The sequence below is a fragment of the Bos indicus x Bos taurus genome, chromosome 13, assembly GCF_003369695.1.
Source record: "Bos indicus x Bos taurus breed Angus x Brahman F1 hybrid chromosome 13, Bos_hybrid_MaternalHap_v2.0, whole genome shotgun sequence".
Classification (NCBI taxonomy): Eukaryota; Metazoa; Chordata; class Mammalia; order Artiodactyla; family Bovidae; genus Bos; species Bos indicus x Bos taurus.
Window position 1 is genome coordinate 25,941,736 of NC_040088.1, and position 27,401 is coordinate 25,969,136.

At 46.1% G+C, this 27,401-nt stretch overlaps 1 protein-coding gene across 15 annotated transcripts in view; it reads left to right on the forward strand.

Annotated features, from left to right (window-relative positions):
• The window catches only part of LOC113903214 (guanine nucleotide-binding protein G(s) subunit alpha isoforms short), a 67,412-nt gene extending 46,020 nt beyond the window's left edge, over positions 1-21,392 (forward strand). For 4 of the 15 annotated variants that reach the window (XM_027559027.1, XM_027559029.1, XM_027559023.1 and 1 more), the window contains 12 exons: positions 6,694-6,766; positions 9,743-9,787; positions 14,183-14,237; positions 14,324-14,443; positions 16,212-16,309; positions 19,418-19,472; positions 19,604-19,677; positions 19,799-19,857; positions 19,966-20,086; positions 20,243-20,373; positions 20,589-20,656; positions 20,881-21,392. In XM_027559027.1, coding sequence (XP_027414828.1) covers positions 6,694-6,766; positions 9,743-9,787; positions 14,183-14,237; positions 14,324-14,443; positions 16,212-16,309; positions 19,418-19,472; positions 19,604-19,677; positions 19,799-19,857; positions 19,966-20,086; positions 20,243-20,373; positions 20,589-20,656; positions 20,881-21,027 — 1,046 coding nt within the window. In that variant the 3' untranslated portion in view covers positions 21,028-21,392. Of the gene's footprint in view, positions 1-275; positions 518-2,475; positions 3,014-3,163; positions 3,354-6,693; positions 6,767-9,742; positions 9,788-14,179; positions 14,238-14,323; positions 14,444-16,211; positions 16,310-19,417; positions 19,473-19,603; positions 19,678-19,798; positions 19,858-19,965; positions 20,087-20,242; positions 20,374-20,588; positions 20,657-20,880 lie in introns of those variants that run through there. The other 11 variants (XM_027559017.1, XM_027559022.1, XM_027559032.1 and 8 more) reach the window with 10 other exon arrangements.
• The last annotated feature ends 6,009 nt before the right edge of the window (positions 21,393-27,401 follow it).

Below are 27,401 nucleotides of genomic sequence, written 5' to 3' on the forward strand. Positions count from 1 at the left end.
CGTCGCACACTTTGCACGCCGCCCAGGGCTACACCACTCACCGAAAATTGGGAGGCAGGTCTGGGAGGCGGGGTCCGGCGCCCACCGCCTTGGGCGCCCCCAAGCCCCCCAGCGCCGCATCCCCCACGCCCCGCGCCCACACCTGTGTGGCCCCCCGCACCCGCCCGCACCCCCGGGGTGCGCGGCAGCCCGTTTGGGCACGTCCCCGGCGGGCCGATTTTTCGGCTTCCCCTTCGGTTTATAGGGGCCGCCGCGGTGGGTCCGTCCTCTGAAGAGAGGCTGGGGCGTCATCGGGCCGCTTAGGAGCGCTGCTCTCCGGCTGCACGCTCAGTCGCGTCGGCACCGCGGAGCGGGCTGCGTCAGGTGGCCGGCCCGGCGCGCTGCTCGCTAGCTGGCTCTCCGGCTCCGGGCGGCGGCGCCGTGGCTGGAGCGAAGCCTCCCGGCGCGGGGCGGCGGCGGGCGGCCGGCAGGCAGGCAGGCAGGCACTGCCTTGCGTGTGAGTGCACCTCACTCACATGTAAGTCCGGGGGCACCGTGGCCTCCCGCGGAAGTGCGAGTCGCCCGGCGCGGGGCAACAGCCACCCGGGCCGGGACAGGGCAGGGGCGCCTCGGCGCTACCGCCCTGCCCGAGCCTTCGGGGCACCCCCCAATTCTCTCTCTTCTCTTCTCTTTTCTCCATTGGCGTGCCCAAGAGCCTAACCAAGGAGCGCCTGAGGGTAACAGCAAACTCGTGCCATCGCGCCTTGTGCACTTTTTCTTTTTTGAGTTGTTTGACATTTCTCGGTGCTTTTTGATTTCTCGTATTGTTGGGTGCTTTTTGGTTTGTTCTCACCCCTTTTTCGTTTGCTCATCCGTTTTGGCGCTAACTCTTAGGCAGCCAGCCCAGCAGCCCGGACGAAACCCAGCAGCCGCGCTCCGCGGCCCCCGGGACAGAGCCGCGGGGATCGCAACAGACTCCCCCGACACGGGGCGCACGGGGTCCGGCCAGCCCGAGGCCGGGGGCAAACAGGGCGCCCGGGCCAGGCGAGAGCCAGGCACCCCGAGGTGGCCGAGCCGTCATGCTGAAGATGGCCATGAAACTCAAAGCTCGAGCGTTGGAGAGCGAGAGGAAGACAGCGTTGGCTGCGGCCGAGGTGGCTGCCGAAGCTGCGGCGGTGGCTGCAGCGCTGGCCGAGCAGCGCGCGTCGCGGAAGAAAGGGGTAGCCGAGAAGCCCCCGAAGAAGTCGGAGCAAGAGGCGCCCGGCGAGAAGTTGCTAACCGAAAAAGAGAGGCGGAAGATGGAGAAGAAGCTGCTGGAGAAGAGAAGAAAAGAGGAGAAGAAGAAGGAGAAGGAGAGGAAGAAGTTGGAGAAGATGCAGAAGAAGATGAAGAAGAAGGGGCTAGAAGCCCAGGAGGAGGCCCGAGGCCCGGAGGTCGCCGCCGCAGCCGGCGCCGCCGCCGCCGTCGAGGGCGCCGCGGAGGGCGCCGCCGGGGTCGGCGTGGGCGCCGGCGCCGGGGCCACGAGTAGGATCTGGATTGAGTGGGACACGGACTCGAGTGACGAGGACGACGACTACGACGACGAGGAGGACGACGACGACTACGACGACTTGATCGACGCCCTGCGAGGCTTCAGGAGCGCCGTGTGGGGGTCCGGGCGGCTGGAGATGAGCGCGCTGAGCGCCCACCTGCCGCTGCTGACCTTCCTGGTCTTCTCCGTGCGCAACCCCGCGTGGGTGCTGGACTTTCTGCTGCACCCAAGCCCGGACGAGGGCCGCGGCTGCGGCTTCTTTTTTGGGGCGACCTGCTGCTTCCGAATGTTCCTGGGCTGCGCCTTCTTCTCCTTCGTGGGCGGCCCGGCCAAGGCCAAGCGCAGAGAACGAGGGCACTCCGGGGCCTCGGGTGCCTTCGGATCCCGCCCTGGCGCCCGTCGCCGGGGGCGCGAGGAGCGGCTCATCTAAGTCGGACCCCCTCCCCCTCCCCCAGACACCACCATCGCTGTGTAGTGTGGAGTTTTATTGAGTATTTGTGTATGTGTGTTTGGACACATTTTCCTTTTCGGTTGCTCTGTCCTTTGGTTCGTGCTCGCCTCGCTTTTTCCACACTTCCCTGCTCTCTAGCTCTCTCTATGTCTCTCACTTCTTTTCGAAAATTTTCCTAAGTCCGGGCTCTGGCTCGCACTCCCTCCCCTTCCGCCCACCCCGGCCCCTCGGCGGCGCCCGCGGGAGGGGAGGGGGGCGCTCGGCCTCGGGGGCCGCAGGGCGACGCGGCCCGGGGGGTGGAGCGTTGGCGTCGTGCGAGGGGTCGTCACCGGCTCGGAGACGCCCCCTCTCCCCCCGGAGGCCGGCCCCGCTTGGGGCCCAAGCCAGGGGGGGCGAGGGGGCGTCTCCCGGGCCTGTCCCGTCCCGGGCCGGACGCGGGCGGAGGGACCCCCCTCCCCGGGTACCCGGGGGGGCGCCTCCCTCCGCCAGCTCCCGCCCTCCCCGCCGCCGCGGCCGCTCCTCATCCCTCCTCCTCCTCCTCCTTCCACCCCCCTCGCCGCCGCCGCCTCCGCCTCCCCCCGCCTCCCCCCGCCCGCCGCGGAGCTCTGGGTCGGGGCGGCGGCGGGGCTCCGGCCGAGGCAATAAGAGCGGCGGCGGCGGCAGCGGCGGCAGCAGCGCCCGCAGCTCCGTCTAAGGTCCGCCTCGCTCCGCGGCGGCCATCAGACCCTTGGGCTCAGGCTCGAGGGGCTGGGAGCTGCGCGCTCCGCTCAGGCAGAGCGACACCGCCCTCCCCGCGCGCTCCTCCCCGAGGAGCCGAGTCCGCGCCCGGCCCGCCCGCCCGCCCGGCGCTGCCCCGGCCCTCTCGGCCCGCGTGAGGCCGCCCGCGCCCGGCCCCGCCGCCGCCGCCGCCGCCATGGGCTGTCTCGGAAACAGCAAGACCGAGGACCAGCGCAACGAGGAGAAGGCGCAGCGCGAGGCCAACAAGAAGATCGAGAAGCAGCTGCAGAAGGACAAGCAGGTCTACCGGGCCACGCACCGTCTGCTGCTGCTGGGTAAGGGCGGGGCGGGGGGCGCCGGCCCCGGCCCGGCCCGGGGGGGCCCCTCGGGGCGCCCCGCAGGCCGCGCGCGCCGAGCCCGTCCCCCGCCCCGGGCGCGCGCTCCCGAGCCCGCCGCCCGCCCGCGGGCTCAGCCTCCGGGGGGCGAGGCCGGAAGGGGGACCCCGGGGCGCCATTCGGCCGGGCGGGGGCCTGAAATGGGGCGGGGGGCCGTGGCGACGCGGGCGCGGGGCTCTCTGCCCTGTCTGCCCGCTCCCGGTCGCTCTCCCGTCCTCCCCGCGCCCTCCCCTCTCTCTCTTTCTCTCTCCGCGAGGCCTACACGGCGCCGGGGCTTCGGGTGCGTGTTGGGGAGGGGGAGGGGGAGTCCCACAGGGCTCGGGAGACTGCGACAAAAAGAGGGTTTCGGGGACAGGAAATGGGGTGGCGGGCCACGGGAGGGGGACCCGCCTCCGTGGGGTGTGTGATTTGTCGGGAGAGGGACAGGGAAAAAGCCAGCCAGCGGGGTGGGGGGGGAACGCCGCGGTGGCGGAGGGGGCATCGTCGAGGGGAGGTTCGGCGGGGGAAGTGGCCGCGGAGAGTCGGGGGGGGCGGGTGACATCAGCCCCTCGGAAGGGCTCCGGGTGGTAAAGGTGGTGCAGCGAGGGGGAGGGGGCGCGGGCGAGTCGTGGCGCCGGAGCCGAGGGGGGGGGCGGGGGGCGGGAGGAGGCTGCGCGGCGGGCGCTGGGCGCGACTTGGTGCGTTTGGGGCAGGACACCCTGTGTGCGCGGAGCAGACGTGTCCCGGGCCGGGCCGGGCCGTGGAAGGAAGCGAAGGAGAATCGAATAAAATAAGGCCGAAAAAAAAAAAATGGAGTTAGTACGCTGAAGTGCCCAGTGAAGCCAAATGACACGTCATTTTACAGTATGACCTTTTTTTCCCCTTCCAGATATGCAGGCTTTTTGAAAAGCAAAGAAGAGAATTAATTGTAGCAGCTGCCGCCCACCCCCCCCGCAGCAGCGTCCCCCCCCCCCCATAAACCATTAGCACACACACATTTTCCTGTTAGTCGGCCACATTGAGAGCGCTTTGTGAAAAAAGGAAAAAAAAAAAAGACATGCACAAATCAAAACTGGAAAATGACATTTGTCTGTAAATGGCTTCTTGGTCTGGAAATGGCGTGGTTTTTTTTTTTTTGTCCTTTTCAAGGTGGGGGGGGGGGGGAATCCAGCGCACTTGAAGGAAAAGACTTTTTTTCCAGGTGGAAGGAGAGGAGAATACATGAATTAGTTGTTTGTCAAGTGACATTTGGTTGGTTGGTTTGGGTTTTCTCTTTTGATTGCGGTTTTTCCTCTTTGGCAAAAAAAAAAAAAAAGGCGTGGGGGTGGGCTGTTAACTCTAAGGAGATGGCCTTTCCCCCATTTTTCTTAAAGGTGCTGATTTGGAAAAATAAATAAATAAAAGAAGCATAAAAGAAATTGTTGAAATGACCAGAAGAATTACACAAGCATTAATTAGTATGGAAGTTTTCCATTTCCTTAGTAATTTGGCTATCTGAGTGAATTTGCTAGGTTAAGACCTAGTTCAGGGTCACATATCAACAAAACAGCTTGATTATAAAGAATAAAATGTAAAGGGCTGTTTTTCCGTTGTGGTGGTGTCTCCTTTGCTTTTGGGGGACGGGTCATGTCTTTGTTCTCCTGGGTCCAGATTTATGTAAAGCAGAAAATTAAGTGAAAATAAGTCGCTTTGGTGTTTATGCATTTGCAATTACAGTAATTAAATGGTACATATGTTGAGCTGTTGTCAAAAACTTCTAAAAGTGGAATTATGGTGTGTGAATATTAATTGCGTATAATTTGATTTCAAAGTATAAGCCTAGAAAAGTCTAGAATCTTCCCCAGGAACACTCTTGCTATCTGAATAATTTAAAACAAGTGTGATGCGAATGGTACCTTAAATTTCTGACACCTTTGCACAGTGGTCATAGTCTCCCTTTAATTTGAGACTGATGACTCTGAATGCACCTGGCATCACTCAGCTAACCTGCCCCAGGTGTCCTAGTCCTATTATCATAGAAAGCCTCTGGCGTGGGGCTCTGCAGCCCGGGTCAGTGCCATGCGTTTTACGTCTTTAAATGGTGATTCTCACTGAGTGATGCCCCTTACCCAAAAAAAGAGGAAACATGATGATGTCCTTTTTCATAAAAGAGGATCATCTTTTTTAATTTAATGGAATAAAATTTGAATTACAGAGCCACAAAAGATCTTGCAGTAGTTTTTCAGTTTCTCTGATTTCCTAAATGTGGAAACTGAGGCACGGACCTCTGTGTGCATGTAAAAGAGAGGTGCTACGAATTTTAACACAAAAGAAGAATATTGGAGATTCTGATTAATATTATGTACCATTAATATTTTAATTTGTGAGAGTTAGGCTCATTAAGATAGAATGTTTGCTTTGAAATCAATGTTTCTGTGGAAACTAATTTTAACTTTTTACAGATATTGATTACAGCCTTGTGAAAAGGCAAGAGAAGGAGGAATGCTTGGCTCTCTGGGCAGTAAAACAAAACAATAAAAAGTGAAGAGGGGCTAAAAAACCAAATAGGTTTGTGTGGGAGGGGGACAAAAATTGTCCACTCAGGATTATCTGTTGGAGAGAGGATCCATTTACAGAGGCCGAGAAACTAGCAATCCTCCTCCTAGCTTGGTGGAACTATGTTTTTTCCATAAAACATGTTTTTACAAATTTAAGGTGATTTCAAATGGGGCATACGCCCTTTTTCTAGCTCTGTTAGTCGTGAAGGGCTTGGAATCATAGAAAATTCAGTCGTTTTCAGGAATATTTTCCCTTATGATTCAAGTCTTGTCCTTTTTAACATGTTATTAATAGGGTTGTCCTCAAGCACTGTATTTAAATATTTTTCAAGAAGACAGCAAATCGATGGTCTTTCATCTCTCCCCCCCCCACCCCCAAATGGTTGTTATATCCAGAGAGAGTTTACCTTAGAAAAATAAAGTTTGCAGTAAAAGGGGGGAGGGGTGTGGAGAAGTGGATCAAACGGCATATTGTGGGGCTAAGGGGGTGATTTTTAAGTAGCCCAGGGGACAAGAACCCTGCAGACAAAACAGCTACTTTAAGAAAATGTTGGAGAGCTGCTGCGTCAGTTTAGATCTGGGGGCACCACAGGGGTCTGGGCATTGTCTGTGAACCCTGGGGTATTTTAACCACGAAACAGCTGACAAACAATGAATTAATGTGCCCATATACATTAAGGTGTACGTTTTTACCAGTGAATGCTCGTAGTTCAAAGATCCAGTTTCATAGTTATAACTAATTTTCCTACCTCTCCCCACCATGACAAAATTGCATCATTCTCTCTGTGCCCACCCCACAAATTTTAAAACAACTAAAGAAAACACCTAAACAAACCAAAACCTTTAATTCTTGTTTGTTGTTCTGATGGTGAAATACTGCAGGTACACACAAAGTTGGATGTTTATTTCATTTTTTCTGCGTCGAAATGTCGAGGAAATTTGCACGTCTCGTATTTTGCTTGTGTTTTGCGTGTTGCTTCTATGGAGAAAACAGCAGTAGTGTCTTTCTCTCTCTCTCTCTCTCCCCCCCCACCTCTCTCTCCTCCTTGCCCAAAGTGTGTAAAATGTCTCTTTCTTAACCTGAGACTTACTTTCATTTTCTAGGTGCTGGAGAATCTGGTAAAAGCACCATTGTGAAGCAAATGAGGATCCTGCATGTTAATGGGTTTAATGGAGAGTAAGTGTCAAATCTGTACCAAGGGCACGGTCAGAGTACCACATTTTATACTAACCTTTAGGAAGTTTAGGTAGCTTTTAGGGGCTGGGCAGCCAATGTCCACTTAATGTTTTCAGCCTACATATCAGGAAAGAGCTCTTTAGGGGCTGTTTTCCTCCTTTTTTACTCTTTGGTGCAGCAACAAACAGTAATAGTTATAAAGCCCCTGCATTGGCCCCGTGACAGGTCTGCGGTAGGTTTTGGTGCAGTGGGTCTCCAACGTGGCTAACACCGGCCCTGGCCATCCCTTTGCCTAGCCACGCTGACCACTGCAGAGCTGGTCCCCACCCCCAGCACATTTCAGCGCAATGCACCAGTGCAGGATGTTTTAAACTATTAGGGAAACATTGTTTCAATAATATTCTCACATAAAACAAAGTGGAAAGAGTCAGCCCTTGTTAGTAATTCATCATCCCCCCCCCCCCTTGGAATTATCATGGGCAAATCATCATTTCCCTTTTTAAAAATCGATGATCTTGCCTAAAGAAAAGATAAAGATATTTAAATGATGGAAAGGCTGGGAGTTAGGTACTTCTGGCCAGACCTAGGGGCACTTTTGCCTTTGAAAAGTCCTTCAAGGCATCTTGCTTTAGGACAATGTGACAATACCGCAGTGAGAATAAAGATGAAAAGAGAGAGTGCGTATATGAAGATGTAAGCTATAGGAGAAGAATGCAAATAAGGGGCATAGGTCTCCCCAGACCCACTTCTACTTTCACGAGGGTGGGAGGGCTGGTAAGGGTAGTTAACCTTACAGACACTTGCAGGCACTAGTTTGTAGTTAACTAGTTGGTTAACAGTCCTATTTTTCTTAAATCTGGGTTCAATTTAAAATTGCATTCCCCTTTAGTTTCCAAAGGGGAGGCTGAGTCAGAGGGGCATAGTTTTAATTCAGTTATGCACCAACTGCTCCCTCCAGTGAACTAATAAAGACCAGTTACTGTCTCCTCCTATGCACTACACAAGGGGAAACAGATGAATTTTATCACCTGTTAGAAGTAAAAACTGCAGGAGGCAGCTCTTTATGGAAAATTCCAGAATTTCTTAGATCAAATAATCATGGAGGGGGAAGGTAGAGAAAAGGATGACATCATCCATACAAATGGACATTTAGTTTAGGATGCTTTTTAAGTTTAAAATTCAGAGGGATGAGCTCTTTTACCAGTTTTATGAATGGCTCTCCCGATGAGTTAACGGTATGCAACTAACTACATGTTGATTAAGTCACGTTAACATGTCACAAACAAATTCTGAAATTCTTAATTTGACACACCTTTCAGTAAAGCCCTGCCACCAGAGACTGTTATCTTTCAATTAAAACAAAAAGCCTGAAATAGGCTTTTTGCTGTGATTTTGTAATTTAAAGAAAAACCTTGCATAATTTTCCCCCCAGCAACTTTCCGGGGAGCGCTGCTTCAGGAGGCTTGTTAAGCAAAAATAATTTGACCATGTACCCTCTAGATAAATATTTTGATTAAAACTGGATGTGGCCTGCATTTTTAAAAGGATGCAGCAGCCACTGTTTACCTTAGCTCAGGTCCAATAGAAGATAGGACATCCTTGAAATAATTCACTTAAAGTTTTATTACTCTGTGGATTGCCGTAAATTTTTTTAATTTTTAGAGAAAAGTTTCTCCCCCCTAAGTGAGCCTGTCTGTAATGCAGACGAGGCATTTAAACCAGCACTTCTCTTTTCTGGGTTTTTTTTTTTTTTGTCCTCCCCGCCCCCCTCCCCTCCCAAAAGAGGAAGAGACATTCCCAGTTTGCCTGTTTGCAGAGGAAACCATAGGTAATCTCTGAGGATGTTAAATTTAGCCTGTGAAAGTGACATACAGGGGAATTCTTTATGTGAGCCTAGAAACCTTATTTTTATCTCATACAAATGAGCCTCCTTTTTTCTTTTTCCTCGCTGCGGTATTGCAACAAAGGCGGTTTCCTTCTCCACTAGGAATTCCCTGCCAAGTGAGGACATCCGTCCACCCAAGGGGATTCTGTGTGGTGGCTCAGGGTCTCTGCCTCCTTGCTCCGTAAACGTGCGCTTTGTCAGGACTGGGCTGAGCTATTACATTTGCCTTAACTGTCCGCAGACTGCTGTGCCGAGTACCTCTGCAGAGTAACCATGGCATATTAATCTGACCTTCACAAACACAGAGGTCAAATGCGGATTTTCCTAACTCAATGCTAGCTAACTCTGTTACATTTGGGGGTGGGGGGAGTGCCATTAACACTGGATGAGCTAATAAGCTAATCAATTACAAAACCTGGTAGACAGCTTAAGCCATCCTGTCCCTCCCACCTTTAAGGAGGAGTTCCTGCCAATCACGAAGATTGGGTTTGGGGAGGGAGGGGCTTGGTGGTAGTGGGTTTTATTCTTTTAATCTTTTTTTTTTTTTTTTGCTGTGTGCCTCATAGTCCAGGCACACTTTTAATTGATGACAGTTTGTGGGGAACAATTACATAGAAATAAAAACATAGGTAGCTGCCCAAGTCCAAGAAGGGAGGAAATTAATAACGCACCAGAAAATCACGGGCCAAAAATCATGGACCTTTTGTGTGTTCAGTACAACACGGCGACTGAGGTCTGGAGCCATCAGGGGCCTTACGCGCTGCTATATTCTCCAAAGAACTGTGAGATAAATCACTGTGTTAGCTCCCTGATGCATGTACATTTAGTGAAAGCACAAGAAAATAATTATCCGTCCCTCCTGTACCTGACGAAGTCTCCAGAGGGTTCTGCTAATGCTGCAGTGAAGGTGTGGAATTCTTCCCTCCATGGCCTGCAGTCTCAGTAGAGGTGCCAATTTAGCCAGGAAGGCGACCTAAGAATTAATGGGAGGATGGCGGCCGTTTGTGTAGGAATGTAGGGAGGCTGTGTGGGGTTTTTGTGAAATTGCGGTGCCTTGCAGATTAGGTGAGCTTTCAATCTCTCTTTAAAAGGGGCGGCGAAGAGGACCCGCAGGCTGCAAGGAGCAACAGCGATGGGTAGGAACATTCAAAAACAGAAAAACTTTTTTTTAACACACACACCTGACACACACAAAGCTCATACTGGGAAACAGGACACAGAGACCCGGGAAGAAAACCAAAATCATTTAAGGGCCATCAGCCATCTTGGTATATACATCTGCAAACAACACAATTTCTTGTCATTTCAGAGCAAGTGAAGTGCAAAACAGGGTGGTTTTTGTTTTTTTTTTTTTTTGCCATCCTTAAAGTATAATTAGATCCAGCTGGGGGAAAGCTATAGATTTCAGCATTAAGACGGTCAGTTTAGGATTTCAAAAATTGATGGTTTCTATCCCCCACCCCCAGCTCTCCATTTGAATTGGCTACTTGTTTTAAAAACTGTCTACTTGTTTTTAAACCTGCTAAATTCTGTCTACCCTGTGGCTGGTCTGATGTTAAAATTTCAGACCTCTTTGGGGGGAAAAAAATCTTTTTTACCTCTATTAAAATACGTGGTGCCGCACCGTCCTTAATTGGGCGGGGGGAGATAAATACTTGGCACCTTGAGGAGGAGGGAGGTCATTGTTGAGAATGATCTGGAAAAGTCTCTGGTCTTTTTAAAACTGTCATTTTATCCAGTGGATAGGAAATTAGTGATGGCCTCCATCTTTTTCCACTCATTATCAAATTATTTTTTTCTGCACTTCCTGCATCCGCACTGCCCATCACACTCATGCACACATACATACACGCATGCCAGGTAACCCTCTCCAAACACTGCTCTTCGTATTCAGCATGCAGTGAGGGAGCAGCTCTTTGTCCTGAGAACATGAAGAGCCAACTGACCTAGCCTAGGGCACCTCAAAAATAGCTTCTGTGGCTCGGGAGGGGAGGGGCAAAGGAGACTGGGGGGTCGGGACCAAGTAACTGACACATGTTTGTTCATTTGTTTTTTTTAGACTATATAACCCCTAGATGATGGCTTCAATTTCTCATCTTCCCGGCTATGTCCTATCACACTTTGCATGCTGGAATTGCCCGTCTTAGGAACTTCTAATAAGAATACTATTCTGTTGTGGGGGGGTGGGGGGATGGGGCCCCAACACCTAACCTCTAAAGATAACTGAAAAAAAAAAAAAAAATTTAAAAAACAAACAAAAAGCAACAAAAAAAGTAACCCCTAATTGACAAATATGTAGTGTATCAACCACCCAAAGCATCTACATAAACAGTGATTGACAGCTTACTGTACCAAAAGTTGGCATTTGAGAGCTATGACCCTTCTCTATTGAACCCACTTCCCTATTGAACCACCTCCTGTATACTTCCTAGATGCTATGCTACATCCCTGACTGAATCCTACTAATACCTACTAACGGCCTGCTCTTCTATCTGTGACTCTGTTCTACAAGTAAAACTTAAGTATTAGGCCTGCTCTTCTATCTGTGACTCTGTTCTACAAGTAAAACTTAAGTATTAGGCCTGCTCTTCTATCTGTGACTCTGTTCTACAAGTAAAACTTAAGTATTAGGCCTGCTCTTCTATCTGTGACTCTGTTCTACAAGTAAAACTTAAGTATTAACAAATGTGATAAATAAAAATTCTCTGCATGTCTCAGCAATCCCTGTATCTTGCGTCTGTCTTCTGTCTTTCTTCTTTCGTCTGTCTGCCCACCAAAAAAAAAAAAGCATAAAGATAAAAGATATAGAAGTCAGTATACAACATAGCCTTCCCCTAACACACGGGGGAGGGGGTGACCATCTCTTAAAATTTGAACCCAGCATATAAAGCAGCCCTGATCTCAGGCTTTATACATGTTGGAGGGGAGGGGCAGTTACAAAATCCAAACGGTTCTTCCAGCCCCCACTTTTCATCCATCAGAATTCTGTATGTAGTTGATATACATTTTGGCTTTCATTACGTCAAAGACATACGAAGAACTTTATCAGAGAATGTCACAATCAATGTTAAATTCATTAAGCGATAGTAAAAATTACAGTAAACCTGCCAACCCCCAGTATAATATCTCCATCTACATAGTAATTGCTTCAATGGAGGAATTTTTGTTTTAGTATTACACACCCGAATTAGATTTCAGATTTCTATTTTAGCTGTTTTATACTTGATATACTCCCACACCTATTCACATACGTAGATGAATACTGAGCACATTCTCAGAATATCCGTATTTAAGACTGGAAGTTTTCCAATTACCATACTACTACTTAGACCAAAATATCAAACTGAATGAAAGAACCAGGTTCCTGGAAATAACTTTTCTCTTGTTTTGGGCTCATTTGGGCATTAATACCCAGACATAAATAATTTTAACTATTGTGGGACCTTAAAACCAAAGCTCCAAGGCTCTCATTACCATGGAAATGGAGCTTCTTTCTAATGAATGGGAATGGGACTGTCCTGTGGGGTTTTAACTTTGAATTTCTGTGTGCAACTTGGGAACAAACACAAGTCCGTTTAAAACTCCAACATCTAAATACCTGATTTAGGCCGTAGCGCCAAGTCGGGACACGATTAGGAATTTCAGAAACTCACCAAACTCTCAGAGGGGTTCAAGATGAGATCCCTTTATATTGATGCTGGTTGCATTAAGAGTCGGGTTTGGGGCACAAATCTTCCACTCCTGGTTGGCGGCACAGCTCTCCTGGAGTTCTCCCGCCTTGCAGCACTTTTATTAAAGAGCCATGAGGGGGTTGGTTCCTGGTACCATCTGTAGACTTGCACCCGCAAAACATACACCTCTTCAGCCCCTGATGAGGGCAGTACCTCTAAACTAGCTCCCCCCATTCAGATACGAGACGGGCAGGGTCTCGGAGGCCAGTTGCACCCTGGGGAAGGGATGAAATGAGATCATTTGGAAAACGAGGGCCCACCGCTCAAACGAATATGCAAAAGGATTATTTTGAAAGGGTGAAAGGCCAAGTTCTCCAGGGGGTGGGGCTTTGCAGGTGATCACATGGCCACACACCCCACCCCACCCCACCCCCGGCCCAGGAGCCGCCTCCCCCTCCCCACGTCACACTGACCTCCCGGGCTAAGCTGCTCTTGTTAACATCCCCTCCCCGCGTGTCCTCTACGCTAACGTCTTGTCGTGTCCTGCCCCTGAGGGGCTACGTGTTTAATTACCTCCATCCCAGTACTCTAGGTGAATTAACCCCGTGAATACATCAACAACTGGATTCCAGAGGTTTCTTTAAAAAACCCCCAGCAAGAAAAATATAAGCCCTGTCCCCCTCCTGCCTCTGTCACCGGGACCCTCCGTCCCCTCCCCTGAGGACAGCACCTTCCATCTTTGTGACACCACTGTCACCCCCTAGGACCTGATACTCAGTATGTGTGTCGTGGGTGTGGTCCAATCCCCTAGCCCACAGGTGACCCACTCTGGGCAATACTGTGGCAAGAACACAGCCCCAAAGAACCTTCCCTGGCTGTGTTTGATGATGGACAGTGTCTGAAGACACACGGGGATAAGCACAATGACAGGGTTCCCCAGAGTCAAAGGGCCTTTACCTGTGTCCCCAGGGACGCTGAAAGTGGCTGGTTCCACACAGACCATACCTGCCCTCCCAGGTGTGCAAGTTAAAATCAATTAAAAACTGATGAAGGCACTAACATCTACCTAACTGTGGGGCATAGGCCACACCGCCTCCCTCCCCTTCCCCCCATAAGTCCCAGATCTTAAAGACTTCCAGGGAGGGGTGGCAGAATTCCATTTTACTCTGTTCACATTGAGGGATCAATGTATATTAACATCAACTAGAAATATTGTCCACTGCTGCTGGCCGCATCGAGGGACAGTGACTATTCCAATAAATAAAAACGGGGCCCTTAAGTCTGTAATTAACACTACCACCTGCCTTTCATTCACTGCTGGTCCCTATGCTAATCCAGTGACTGAAGAAGCCGCAAGGCACACCATGACCTTTCCCCACCTCCTTAACCCTGCAATAACACTTCCCTGCCCTCACCAAAAGCTTCGGGACAGGGATGCCTGGCGTGCTGCAGTCCATGGGGTCGCAAAGAGTCAGACACAACTGAGCAACTGACCCTCCAATAGGGATGCTAATAAAGGCCAATAGGAACTTTTAGGAAGTGCTGGTATGCAGTGGGGGCCACAAGAGGGTGGAAGCCCCTCTGAATAGTAAATAACCAGTCCACACTTCTGGTACAGTAGCCACAATCCTTATCTAGATGCTTGGGGTTCTGCCCCACTTGGGCGTGTCCTCAGGACACAATGGGTGGTTATCATTTGAAACCACCATTATTCGGGAACCTCCAACCTCAGCCCAGATCTGAACCCACCACTCCTTCAAGAACAGAATACTATTTTAGTTGGAAAGTCGTGGTTGAGACGACACTGTGAGTCAACATGATGCAATATGATTTTTTTTTTTCTTTTCAATCCCACTGTAGTGAGAAGGCCACCAAAGTGCAGGACATCAAAAACAACCTGAAAGAGGCCATTGAAGTACGTGCCTGGTCCTTTTCTGTCCTTTCTTTTAGCCTCCCTTTCAGACAGCGCTCTCCCCCTGACCTTTGCTCCATCATTTTCAGACCATCGTGGCCGCCATGAGCAACCTGGTGCCCCCTGTGGAGCTGGCCAACCCAGAGAACCAGTTCAGAGTGGATTACATTCTGAGCGTGATGAACGTGCCGGACTTTGATTTCCCTCCCGTAAGCCAAGCCTGCACCCCCTCCCCACACCACCAGGGACCCCCCTCCGCTACTCTGCCACAAAACTCAGTTTGCACACTGCCAGCAAAACCTAGTTCTTTGACACTGTTAGGAAACAGTTAACCCATTAAGAATCCTTATTCTTAAAATGACAGCAACAGCTAGCAGTAAGCATTAGGGCTTTAGTCAAGATGGAGGAGCAGAGTCCTGTCACCCCGTGTGTAAGTCTTGACTCACTCCTCTCCACAAGTAAACATCCCAGTTCAATACCGCCATTCCCACTGCACTGGACTGTAAATTTTCACAGAAGAAAAAGTCATGACTTGTGGCAGCCTTAATTACTCCCGTATACACATCTTGTCACAAAGTACTGTATGTTGAGTATGGCACAGAAATGCTAATCGTCTAGCTGATTGAAACTATTCTGAGATACCAAGGAATGAGAGATGAAGTGCCAGCTCTGAGATTTATAAATGGGAGATATTCTCATTTTAAACAATTTGCCATTTAACTTTTATTAATTTTTTCTAAAATCAGTCCTTGCCTTGGGCTAAATGAAGTCTTTTCTCATTAATTAAAAAAAAAATTACAAAAGGCCCTCACCTAAATGTCATAACACAGGGATTGTCTTCTGTGTTCCCTGGCTGACGTGCAGGACACTTTTTGCACAGATTTGTCGGCTCCGTAAAGAACTATTTTTAGGGAACAGAGAACTGCCCATGCCCTAAGCATATATGTTTTGACCCTTAGTGAGGGAAGAATAGTTTATAAGAGGGGAACAGGAAACAAAATGGAAAGATGGGCAAGTTTATAAGGTCCAGAAGGAAAAGACTCGTCTGCAGCAAAAACAATGACTTATTGTCGCCTTTTGTCAGGATTTCGTGGGAATTTGTGTTTGTATATTTTAAATGGGTTTGGCTGCAAACTTCTCCTATCCAGGAAGCAGTATTAATAAGTATGGCTAGGTAAATTCTCTTAAATAGGAAAAAATAAAAGAAGAGTCGAGCAGTAAACACAGCATACATAATGCCCAACACAGGCTTTTCTGTGGTTCTGTAGCTCTAACAGAAAAAACGAAGCCCATTAAAAATGCACTACGATGGTGACTCTTAAGGGTCCTCCCATTTAGCTTTTGACCCTTTTCTTGCTGCATTCACATTGCAGAAAAACCTTTTCTTCCCTTGTAAGGGGAGATTGCCCCCATATAATTAAAAATGTTTTTACTCAAATGACATATGAACTGTGACGTATTGCAGTTTTAAAACCAGGCAGAGGTCATTTGCTCCTTTGATTGATAGGCATTGACTGACAAGGTCAGATTTGCCAACGGCTCCCAATTATAATATTTTTGCTAAAATTCGCATTTTCCTGGAAGGAAAATTGCGGTCTCACCACATCTTCATAAATGAGACGTCTTATCTCCATGACATCAAATCATTTATTGGCAAAGTTTCCTAATTAGCTTGTATTCCTCCTAGGTAAGCAATTGGGTGAAGAAAGAAACTTATTCAGTAGTTTAGTTTGGCCCTTCATCCCATTCCCAAAAAGTATAGGATGAAAACTACCCAAGACCAGTAATCCACAATAAGAGATCAGCTGGTCTCAATTTCCAAGTATGTGTAGCACGTTGAAGTTCTTTATGAACACTCACTCCTTAGTTTGCCTCGAAACAGGGAATAATTGCACCCAGGGTTGGTGGCAGGGTGAACTCTGGTCTCACTGGGAGCAGCCCCCGTGTCTAAACATTCCCTCTCTTGTTCACTTCCAGGAATTCTACGAGCATGCCAAGGCTCTCTGGGAGGATGAAGGGGTGCGTGCCTGCTATGAGCGCTCCAACGAGTACCAGCTGATTGACTGCGCCCAGTAGTAAGTACACGGTCTCCACAGCAGCTTGCGCGCATGGGCGCGCACACACACACAAAAACGCATAGAGAACATCCTAAAAACCACAACTCACACTGTTCAAGTTACTTCTTTTCAGAGAAGCCAGCCAGTTATTCCCACCTGCAGTTTGAAAGTTCTAGTCTGATTCACTGGTTTTATAAAGCCCTTAATTGCACTTTTTAGTGCAGTGACATTATTTTTATACAAACAGGTAATGCCTGGTAGAGCAAATGATAATTACCTGCAGTAAAGTGATGTTCATAATTAATTACCTTGAAGTAATTAATTGAATTGACCTCCAAGCATGTGGGGAGATAGGACAGCTTTCACACTTTGGATAAGGTAGAAGTATTATATTTTATTGCTGTAATTTAAAACATGACAAAGAGGAACAGTGTGGCAAAAATATGCCTCCCCCTTCCTTCATGGCCAGTCCGTTGCTTTGCTGTTTCCTCTATCAGGGACGTGACTGTAGTAGCTGCCAGAGTCCAGTATGTCTAGTTCATCTAGAGTTGGGTATTGTGTTGAATTCCATTTCCTATCCTTATTGATTCATTCACACTGGGCTTAATTTGAGGATGCTCCCCCCATGGGGTCCTTGCTGTGTCCCTTCATGGGCTCCTTCCAGTGGATGTGATAAACACAGCTGGAAAGTTGCCTTTTAAATAGTTTACGACCTTCTTTATCCTGTACATAATATAGCAAATATGTGATGTTCAGAGCCATAAAAGATATTTTAAAGGTATCGTTTGTTTGCTGATGTTGCACAAATGTACTCAGCGGTCTCAGTTATCATATATTCTCAAGTTGGATTGTCTTTTATGACTGGGGGAAGGGCAAGAGATATTTGTGATGTTTCAGCCTCTCTTATGTAAGTAACTGAAACACACAATTTTGCTATTGAAAATATTAAGTAACCAGGAACATGGTACCCGGCTGGCTCACAAAAAGCTAAAATTGCATTACTTAGGAGCCCCACGCCTGAGGAACTTATGAAAACCACTTGAATAAACAGGAGGGAGGAAGAGGTGACAGCACTCCAACTGCAAACACAAAGCAAGGGCCCCAGATTCTTGTATCTACACATCACAAGAGCTTATGTTAGGGGCTGTGAAGCCTATTAATTTCTCTCTCCCTGACCCTGCTTTCCCATTGGAAGTGCATGTGATTATTTTCAATTGTCACACATATAGCTGTTTTGTGATTTCATATACAAGCAAATCTGTATATTTTTTCAACAAGTAAGAAAAAAAAAGTCCATCTTGGCCAGTCTCTGTGACCGCCCCCCCCAACCCCCACCCCCCTCTTCAACAAAGTCTCTGATTTTCTCAAAAGTTTGTGCTTAAAGCTGGAAGTGCTAATTATAGTAAGGCAAAACAAATGGAAATCCTGGAATTGTTTGCCTTTTGTAGTTTGGATCCAAGTCAGAAGTACAGGTACAAGATTAGAAGGATTTAACCACCCCAGTTTGGAGTGCTCTGGGAGGGGGGAGGGTGTAACAACTTCATTAATTAACAGTTTAGCCAGCTTTTTTTTTTTTTTAATCTCACACCATTTAAAAGTTTTTTTTTGTTGTTATTGTTTTTTAAAGCAACACTCAATTACTCCTGCAACTTTATCTGAAAAAGGCAACATTTGCAGTTTATGGAAAGTTTTAAGGCAACTCTAAGAAAAAGAGAACACAGCTCAACTTTTATAAAATGTCTTCCCCAGCCCGATGCTTGGAAAGCAGCTCTGCCCTGCAGTGACCAGTGTGTGTCTGGTTTCACTGCCTTTATGTTAAAAAGTTGATCTACTGCTATCTTGCCCATTTCTTAAGGTGCCTGTTTTTATTTGTTGAGCCCGGGTTTGGCTGGCCCCACTCCAGATGTCTCTCTCACAAGATTTGGTGCTGATGATCTATTTTTAGAACTGTGGTTCTGTTGCCATGGCAACATGCTGGAGGCCAGGGCGGCTGGGGAGCTATTTCTGGACTGGTACTGTAATGTAAGACTGATTGGGCAAGTTAGTATATCCTCTAAGCCAGACTAACTTTAAACTGGTAAAAAGGAAGGAGGAAAGAAGAAAAAAAAAAGGTACAGAATTTCTTTAAATAGACTTTTCTTTGTGATTTTTCTTCTCTGATTAGCCCACTTTAAAATAATTCCAGACCCCTCCCCCCAAGGAGGAAAAAGAAAAAAGCTGGTTTTAACATTAACACAGTAATTAGTGTTTTAAAAGTTATTTTCCTAACAGTGTTATCTAGTCTGGCAACACAAGCAAGGTACTTTTTGCTTTGGGGACAGTGTATAGCTGTGGAAAGGGAGGTAGAAAACACTGCTTTTCCCCTATAAAGCTTTCTCATCGTTAAGGATGGCCCCTAAGATCTCCACCCCTCTACTGTGCAGGCTCCCAGCCTGAATAAGGGCCCCTAACCTGGGTGGCTCTGAGGGTTTTTGAAAACGCTAAAGTTTAATATCTGGACTGTGCTATTTCATAGACGAAGTAGAACGGAAGGGAACGTTGTGTCTGTTTCCTGTTCAGTGTGGTAAGGGCCCGGCCCCTTCTTACAAGTAGAAGGAAGGGATACCCTTTCTGAGTAACTCAGACAATCTCATTTTCATTAGTCTCTTGGGAGGGAAAAAAATCCTTGCTGCTCTTAAATGTGCCATTTTTTTTTTCCATTTTTTAAAACTCTGCATGACAGGAAGGGTACAATTTTCATCCTACTTGCCATTTTAATCAAAGCCAAACAATTTGAATTTAACTCAGTCATTATCAAATGGCACAAAATCAATCAGCTGATTGATCTGCACAGAACCAGCCTTTTAAAATTAAAACAAGGCCAGGAGAGCCCACTCCTAGTTCTGGATTCCTAGACCTACTACTGCTCAGCCAAGTACATTTATCTTGTATTCTCTTTGCTTTAACCTCTCTAAAGCATAAGCTTGGAATCATAAGCTTAATGAACACAGAAAATTCCCACCGACTTAATGCCATGTAACTGTGGGGTGGTCATTTCCATCAGCTGGTCTTTGCAGAGAGGCAGGGATAGTGGGTGGGCAGAGTGGCATGAGCACGTGGTCACCCTGGTGCATCTTTTCCTCCCAGCTTCCTGGACAAGATTGATGTCATCAAGCAGGATGACTACGTGCCCAGCGACCAGGTATGCACACGTTCTCACAAGCAGAGGACTCGGAGCCCTCTGTCCCAACTAATTGGCAACTCCAGATTGGCAATTATAAATGAGTTTTAGTTGGTTTCGGTGAGATCCCTTGACCCAAGATTCTGTTTTAGGATCTGCTCCGCTGCCGTGTCCTGACTTCTGGAATCTTTGAGACCAAGTTCCAGGTGGACAAAGTCAACTTCCAGTAAGTAAACGGTTCCCTTTAAAAAAAAAAAAAAAAAGATATCTTGACTTTCCCTCTGGTAGGGAGAGCGGTGGACCAGCGTTGGCCCTTGGAGTGACCAGGTATCATTTCTCTCCTGCAGCATGTTTGACGTGGGCGGCCAGCGCGATGAACGCCGCAAATGGATCCAATGCTTCAATGGTACGGAAGCCATGGGCTTCTCTGCTCTCTAAGGACAGTTTGCTTTTCTAATTGTTAAGGATCACTTTCTCTGCTAACATGCGTTATGTTTGCTTTCTTGTGCTGAAGATGTGACTGCCATCATCTTCGTGGTTGCCAGCAGCAGCTACAACATGGTCATTCGGGAGGACAACCAGACCAACCGCCTGCAGGAGGCTCTGAACCTCTTCAAGAGCATCTGGAATAACAGGTTTGTGCAGTGCCCGCCGCCCACCTCCATCTCCTCCCTACTGATGTCAAGGTCAATAGAAAAGAATCTTGTACAAGTTCTTGTACAAGCATCTCAAACTACTTGCAAAAAGAATACTCTCTTCCTGGGCAATAAACCCGCTTCCCTCTTTCTTAGATGGCTGCGCACCATCTCTGTGATTCTGTTCCTCAACAAGCAAGATCTGCTGGCTGAGAAAGTCCTTGCTGGAAAATCGAAGATTGAGGACTACTTTCCAGAATTTGCTCGCTACACTACTCCTGAGGATGGTACGTATGGCCTTCTGCAGTTGATTAGTGCCCATTGGTCCCACAGGGTCTTGCATATGTTAAAGATTTCTGTTCTTGATTTTAAAAATGAATGATCTCTAAGAATGGAACTCTGCTTCCCGAGCCACCACCACCACACTATAAGGGGTCTATAGGGGGAACAAAAGAATCTCATTCTAATTACTTAAGTAACAAAATATTTATATTCTTTACAGCGACTCCCGAGCCCGGAGAGGACCCACGCGTGACCCGGGCCAAGTACTTCATTCGAGATGAATTTCTGGTGAGTAGAGACTGTTGTTTACTTAATTCTAAATCTGAGGATCAAACCATCCAGTCCCTCCATGTTATTTCACCGATAGCCAGCATGACTCTTAGCCTTTGTGCCCTTCAGTTGGGGATTGTTTCAACATGATGTCAATAACGGGTGGGCAGAGCTTGGTAGATGACATCCACTGGTGAGTTACTGGCGAGGGGGCACTGACCACGGTTCCTTTGTCCCCACAGAGAATCAGCACTGCTAGTGGAGACGGGCGCCACTACTGCTACCCTCACTTCACCTGCGCTGTGGACACCGAGAACATCCGCCGTGTGTTCAACGACTGCCGTGACATCATCCAGCGCATGCACCTCCGTCAGTATGAGCTGCTCTAAGAAGGGAACCTCCAGATTTAATTAAGGCCTTAAGCGCAATTAATTAAAAGTAAGATATAATTGTACACGCAGTTGATCACCCACCATAGGGCATGATTAACAAAGCAACCTTTCCTTTCCCTCAAGTGATTTTGCGAAACCCCCTTCACCTTACAGCTTGCTTAAATATTCCAAATTTAGAAAGCTTAAGGCGGCCTATAGATTAAGATTAAGAAAAAAAGGCCACAAATGTTCCCTTCTCTCTTTAAGTAACTACAATAATAGCAGCAAACAGAAATAAATAAATGAAATAAATGAAGCAAATGAAATAAATATCGTGTTGTGCAGCATTAAAAAAATCAAAATAAAAATTAAATGTGAGCAAAGATGTGACTCCTGTGAATTATTTGCGGTTTCAAGCACACACACACACTGTTCAGGGTTTGCTGCTACTGCTAAGTCACTTCAGTCGTGTCCGACTCTGTGCGACCCCATAGACAGCAGCCTACCAGGCTCCCCCGTCCCTGGGATTCTCCAGGCAAGAACACTGGAGTGGGTTGCCATTTCCTTCTCCAATGCATGAAAGGGAAAAGTGAAAGTGAAGTCGCTCAATCACGTCCGACTCTTCGCAACCCCATGTTCAGGGTTTGGACTACATCAAAAGTTAGGAGGCCCCCGTATTTAGGTGACAAGGCCCCAAGGTTATAAGTGGGTGTAAAATCTTGCCATACTTTTTGTTGACCTAATCTTGGGTTTCTGAAAATGGTTTTCAGACAATATCAAATGTTCACCCTGTCCTCCTCCCAAACCCATGCCCTGAAGAAAACCACTAAGGTCCATCAAAAAATTCTATACTTTGATCATTGCTGCCCTATCCAAGTATTCTACCAATTTATACCTTTATATACTATCTCATGGTGTGTCTACGTACCTACTCTCCCCAAAATAGGTGTCTGCTTTTCAGCTCTCTGTCCGTCCAGCATCTCAATTGGGTGGGAGTAATTTAGTAATGCAGGTTCAAATCAAGTGGATTTACTCAAGAAATAGTGTACAATGTATATTAAATCATCACACTGTACACACTATATTAAAATTTGTCAATTATAACTCAGTAAAAATGATGGGAGGGGTGTGGGAGGTAGGGGGTGGGAAGGAATAAACCTGGTACAAAGCTATCAAATAGTTAAAAATAAATGGTGTAGTGATTTGGGGGAAAATTAGGCTGGATCCCTATCTCATTCCACATGTAAATGAACTCAATGTGCAGCAAACATGTATGTTTAAATACATAAAGTTACTTTAAAAATGGCTATCTTTACAATTAAAATCTTGGTTTATAGATGGCCTTTCTAAGTGTGACCTAAGATTTTAAAAATTTAAATGGGGGGAGGACTGTAAAAAAATTAAATATGAGTGGGGGCAGGGGTGGGGACTGGGTAAAAAGTAAGAAAGGATTCATTTCCCTAAGAGGCAAAGAGCTCTTAAGCATTAATAAGCAAGCCCATCACAAAAATGGGCAAGGTACATGAACAAGCAATTTTACTGTTTTAAGGTACAAATAACTAATTACCTCTACACCTCATCTCATACACAGATGAACTCAGTGGGTCAAACACATATGTTTAAATATAAAAATGTACTTTTAAAAAAATGGTGATTTAAAAAATGGTGATTTTTACAATTAAAATCTTAGTTTATAGAAGACCTCTCTAAGCGTGACCTAAGTTTACAAAATATAAAGCGGGTGGGGAGATGGGAGAGGACTGTACATAAAATATGGATCAGGGAGGGGGTAGGGGTGGAAATTGGGTAACAATATGTAAGAAAAGATTAATTATCCTAATTAGCAAAGAGCTCTTAAGAATTAATAAGCAAGCCATCATAAAAATGGGCAAGATACATGAACAAGCAATTTTACTTTTAAAAAAGGTACAAATAACTATCTCTACCTCATCCCACACACAAATGAACCCAGTGTTGGTCAAATACATGTTTAAATACAAACGTACTTTTAAAATGGCAATTTTTACAATTAAAATCTTACAGAAGGCCCCTCTAAGCATGACCTCAGATTAAAAAAATATAAAATGGGGGTGGGGAGGTGGGGTGGGAGATGGCTATACAAAACTTAAATAAGAACGGGGTTGGGGTGGAAACGGTAAAAATATGTAAGAAAGGATTAATTTCCCTAATAAGCAAAGAGCTCTTATTTAATAAGCCATCACAAAAATGGGCAAGATACATGAACAAGCAATTTTACTTTTTAAAAAAGTACAAATAACTAATTATCTCTACATCATCCCATACACAAATGAACTCTGTGTTGGTCAAACACATATGTTTAAATACAAACATGTACTTTTAGAATGGTGATTTTTACAACTGAAATCTTATGGCCCATCTAAGCATTACCTAAAATTTAAAAAACGTATAGTGGGGGTCGGGGATGGGGTAGGAAAGGGCTGTATAAAACGTAAGATCAAATATGAATGGGGGTGGGAGTGGAACTGGGTAAAAATAAGTAAGAAAGGATTAATTTTCCTAACAAGCAAAGAACCCCTAAGAGTTAATAAGCAAGCAATCACAAAAATGGGCAAGGTATATGAACAAGCAATTTTACTTTTTAAAAAGGTACAAATAACTATCCCTACCCTCATTCCATACACAAATGGACTCAATGTGGGTCAAAAACATATTTAAATATAAAAATATATCTTTAAAATGGCTACCTTAAAGATAAAATGTTGGTTTATAGAAGGTAATAAGCATGACATAAGATTTAAAAACCATTAAGGGGGGTTGGCTGAGCAGAATGCAAAACTTAAATATGAATGGGGGTGGGGATGGAGACTGGGTAAAAATCTGTAACAACAGGTTAATTTCCCTAATAAGCAAAGAGTTCTTAAGAATAAACAAGCCCATCACAAAAATGGGCAAGGTACAGGAACAAGCAATTTTACTTTCTAAAAAGGTACAACTAACATTGGGGAAACCATGCAACTTTACTCATAATGAAGTGAAATACAAATAAAAATCTTGCACCATTGCTGGGGGAGGGAATGGGCACCAGCACTCAATAGGTCGCACACCAAACTCACTGAATCCTTGACGGGTCATGACTTGGACCTGAGATCCTCTTGGGCTCCCTATAGTTCTTCATCCCCAGGCTCATCCCTTAAGCTCATGGTCACCCATGGTGTGGCTTCCTAGAAGGTTGGGAGGGAGAGACCAGCTCACCCCCAGCATCAACCATTGCACCCTCTGAAACAGGCCAAATGGGACATCAGTTAAGTTGACTCTACCTCAGGCCCAAACCCTACTTCCTGTTCTATTTTCCAGGTCAAATTAATCCCAGCCAATTAATCCTTAAGCTCAGTACTGCAGAGGTGAGCAAAGAGTGTGCCACCGAGGGCAAGAAAAGTAGCAAACACCCCCTATCCATTAACCTTCCCAAAGTTCCTATGTAACATTCATTCCACATACAAATTGTGTGCTTACTAGCGAGATTTCATCACAAAATGACACTCAAAAGCCGCCCAAATGAACACACAATCGACATGAGTGCTTGCTATCCAGATACAGCCAAAGACCCACCCCTTAAATTTGCATAATCCCCCAAAGTACCCCAAATAAACACTAAACCCTGGGCAACAATTACAGGACCAGCCCAACCATAAAAACACCCAGCCAGGTAAAGTGCTGGCAGAGAAGAGTTCCCAAGCCCCTCTTCCAAGATGGCCAGCCGGAGGCCCCACCCATCCAGAGATTCTAGAACCTTCTTGGAATAATCCACATTAGGTTGCTATAGCGCTGGCCACATATCCATCACAATTAGAAAACAAACTCTCAGGCTATAGAACATGTATACGTGAAAAATGCAATCCCAGAACCCCAGGCCCTGCTGATCAAAACTGGCAGAGACTATGATGACGTCCAGAAGGATGGTAATAAAAGTCACAGTTATCCAGCATCCACCAGGCACCCATCAGCGCCTAACCAGGCAGGGTCCACTTTTTTTTTACCAATGACTAAACACGGCCTAGAGAGGCCAAAGTAACTTGCCCCAAGAAAGATTAGTAAGCAGGGAAGATGGGCTTCAAATTCAGGTAGCCAAAGCCCACTGCTTGGCTGCTATCATATCCTGTAGTTCTAGAAGATACAGGAAAAGAGAGAGGGTCTCCTGCTAGTCTTTCCAGATGTCAGTTGTGGGGAGACCATGACCCATGGTCTCCATTGGATTCCATAGCCGGTGGTGATGGGGGTAGGGAGATTCGTGAGTAGGCAGCAGAGTGGAAGGGAGGAGTGCCCTCCTCCCTCAGAGTGGCACTGGACACACGCCCCCAACCCAGGGATTGAACCTGCATCTCCTATGTCTCCTGCATTGCAGGCAGATTCTTTACCACTAATAATAAACCACTAAGTGGCCTGATGAAGCTTTAGTTTGAAGGTCTAGAATTTTTACCCATCTTCACTTTCAAAATTATCCCCAAAGAAATGGCCACCACAGCACAGCCCTTCTATGTCAAATGGTATTCTCTTATCATAATAGTTTCTTGGACATTTTTTGGTCTTTTTATTCAACAAATAGAGAGCAGAGAATCTATGGCAGCCACTGGGAGTTCAGCTCTCACGGGGTTTATGTCTATCAAGGGAGACAAGCATTTACCAAATAAATAATTGAATTACAGATGAAGACAAGGCCTCTGGGCTAGTAAGCAGGTTGGGGGAAATGGGGAATGGGAACGGTTGGAGGGATTCCACTTCAGATAGAATAGCCAGGGAGGGCTTTTTGGAGGAGGAGGCTTTTCTTACTGGAATACAAAGGATAAGAAGGAGCTAGTCATTTAAGTATGAGTTACCAGTAGCAAACATCACTCTTCTTTATTGATATTGATTATTAAAATATTATTAGCATTTATGGAGCACTTTACTGGCACTTTATGTGCCAGACAGTGTCCTAGGCCCTTTATAGGGTTTATTCCACTTAATCATTTTGAAACCCTAGGAGGATGTACCCTATCATCCATGTAAGATGTGCACAATCTGTTATCCCACTGAACAAAAAAAAAAGGTAAAATATATCTAAAACATTGTGAATAATTTATGCAAACTATGCTTTTAACACTGGTTATACTATAAAGGTCATGCAATATTCACTTAATTAGTGTAACTGCTACTCAGGTTGCTAACAGAGAGTTGGGAAATTTAGTGTCTCTACTATAATTTTTCTGTGTATCAACATTTATGTACTATGAACAAAACAGTTATCTGATTTTGCCTGTCTTGTTCTCTGTATCAGTTAGGAATGTATTCAGCCACACATAACGGAACCTGACTTGGAGTGGAACAAACAGGCTTACATCTCTCACCAAGAATTCTGGAGGTAGGTGTTTCCTGGTTTTATCTTAGCAGCTCATCAAACCGCAGAGCCAATGCCTCCACAATTCTCTTGGCTTCTCTCTCCTGGTTGCAAAATGGTATATCTTAGCCTTAAGCAGAAAGGAGAACAGGATGTCCCAATCAGCTTTTTCATCTGGAATGCACATGCTTTGTAGATGCCCTTCATTCTCTCTACCATGTGAAATATACAGAGATACCAGGATAGCAAGATGGTTATAAGGCTAGATAAATAGCTAGCCAGCCAGCCATAAAAGTATCTGTTCAATAACACTATTGCACATTCATGCACACACACACACACACACGGATTTGTAATCTTTTGTTGCACGGACCTTAATGGAATATCTCCACCCAGAACCTGTTGTTTTTAAGGATTAGGGAATACAACAGGTAAAGCATTCAAATCATAAAGGACTAACTTGCAAAATTATAAATCAGTAAATCAGTTTGAAAGCTTGGATGAAATAGATAATTTTCCAGAAAACGTTGGTTAATCAAAATTGACTGGAGATAAACAAAAAAAAAGACGTAAGTGGACCATATAACATAGAAAAAAAAATTACAGAGCCTAGAGAACACTATGACCAAAGGGCTTCAGGCTCTTGTGGGAAGCTAGAGAGTTCAAGAAAATATGAAAGTGGTTTCTGGGGTGCCAGTGTCTGTTTCTTGATACAAATGCTGATTAAGCAAGCATATTCTATTTGAGAAAATTCACAGAACTATCTACCTATGATTTGATTTTTTTTCAGTAATGTATACTTAAAAAAAGAATCTAGGATGAAAGGGAAGAAAGGATTCTTTATATATAATGAGGAAACGGAAAAAGGCAGACCCAGGTAGTTATATAGGGGAATTCTACTAAACCTTTAAAGTTCAAATGATTCCAATGCTACTTAAATTATTCAAGCATATAACCAAAGGAAAATTTTCAAAATTATTTTTATAAAGTAAAACACTGATTCTAAAACATGCCAAAGATTGCATCCAAAAATAAA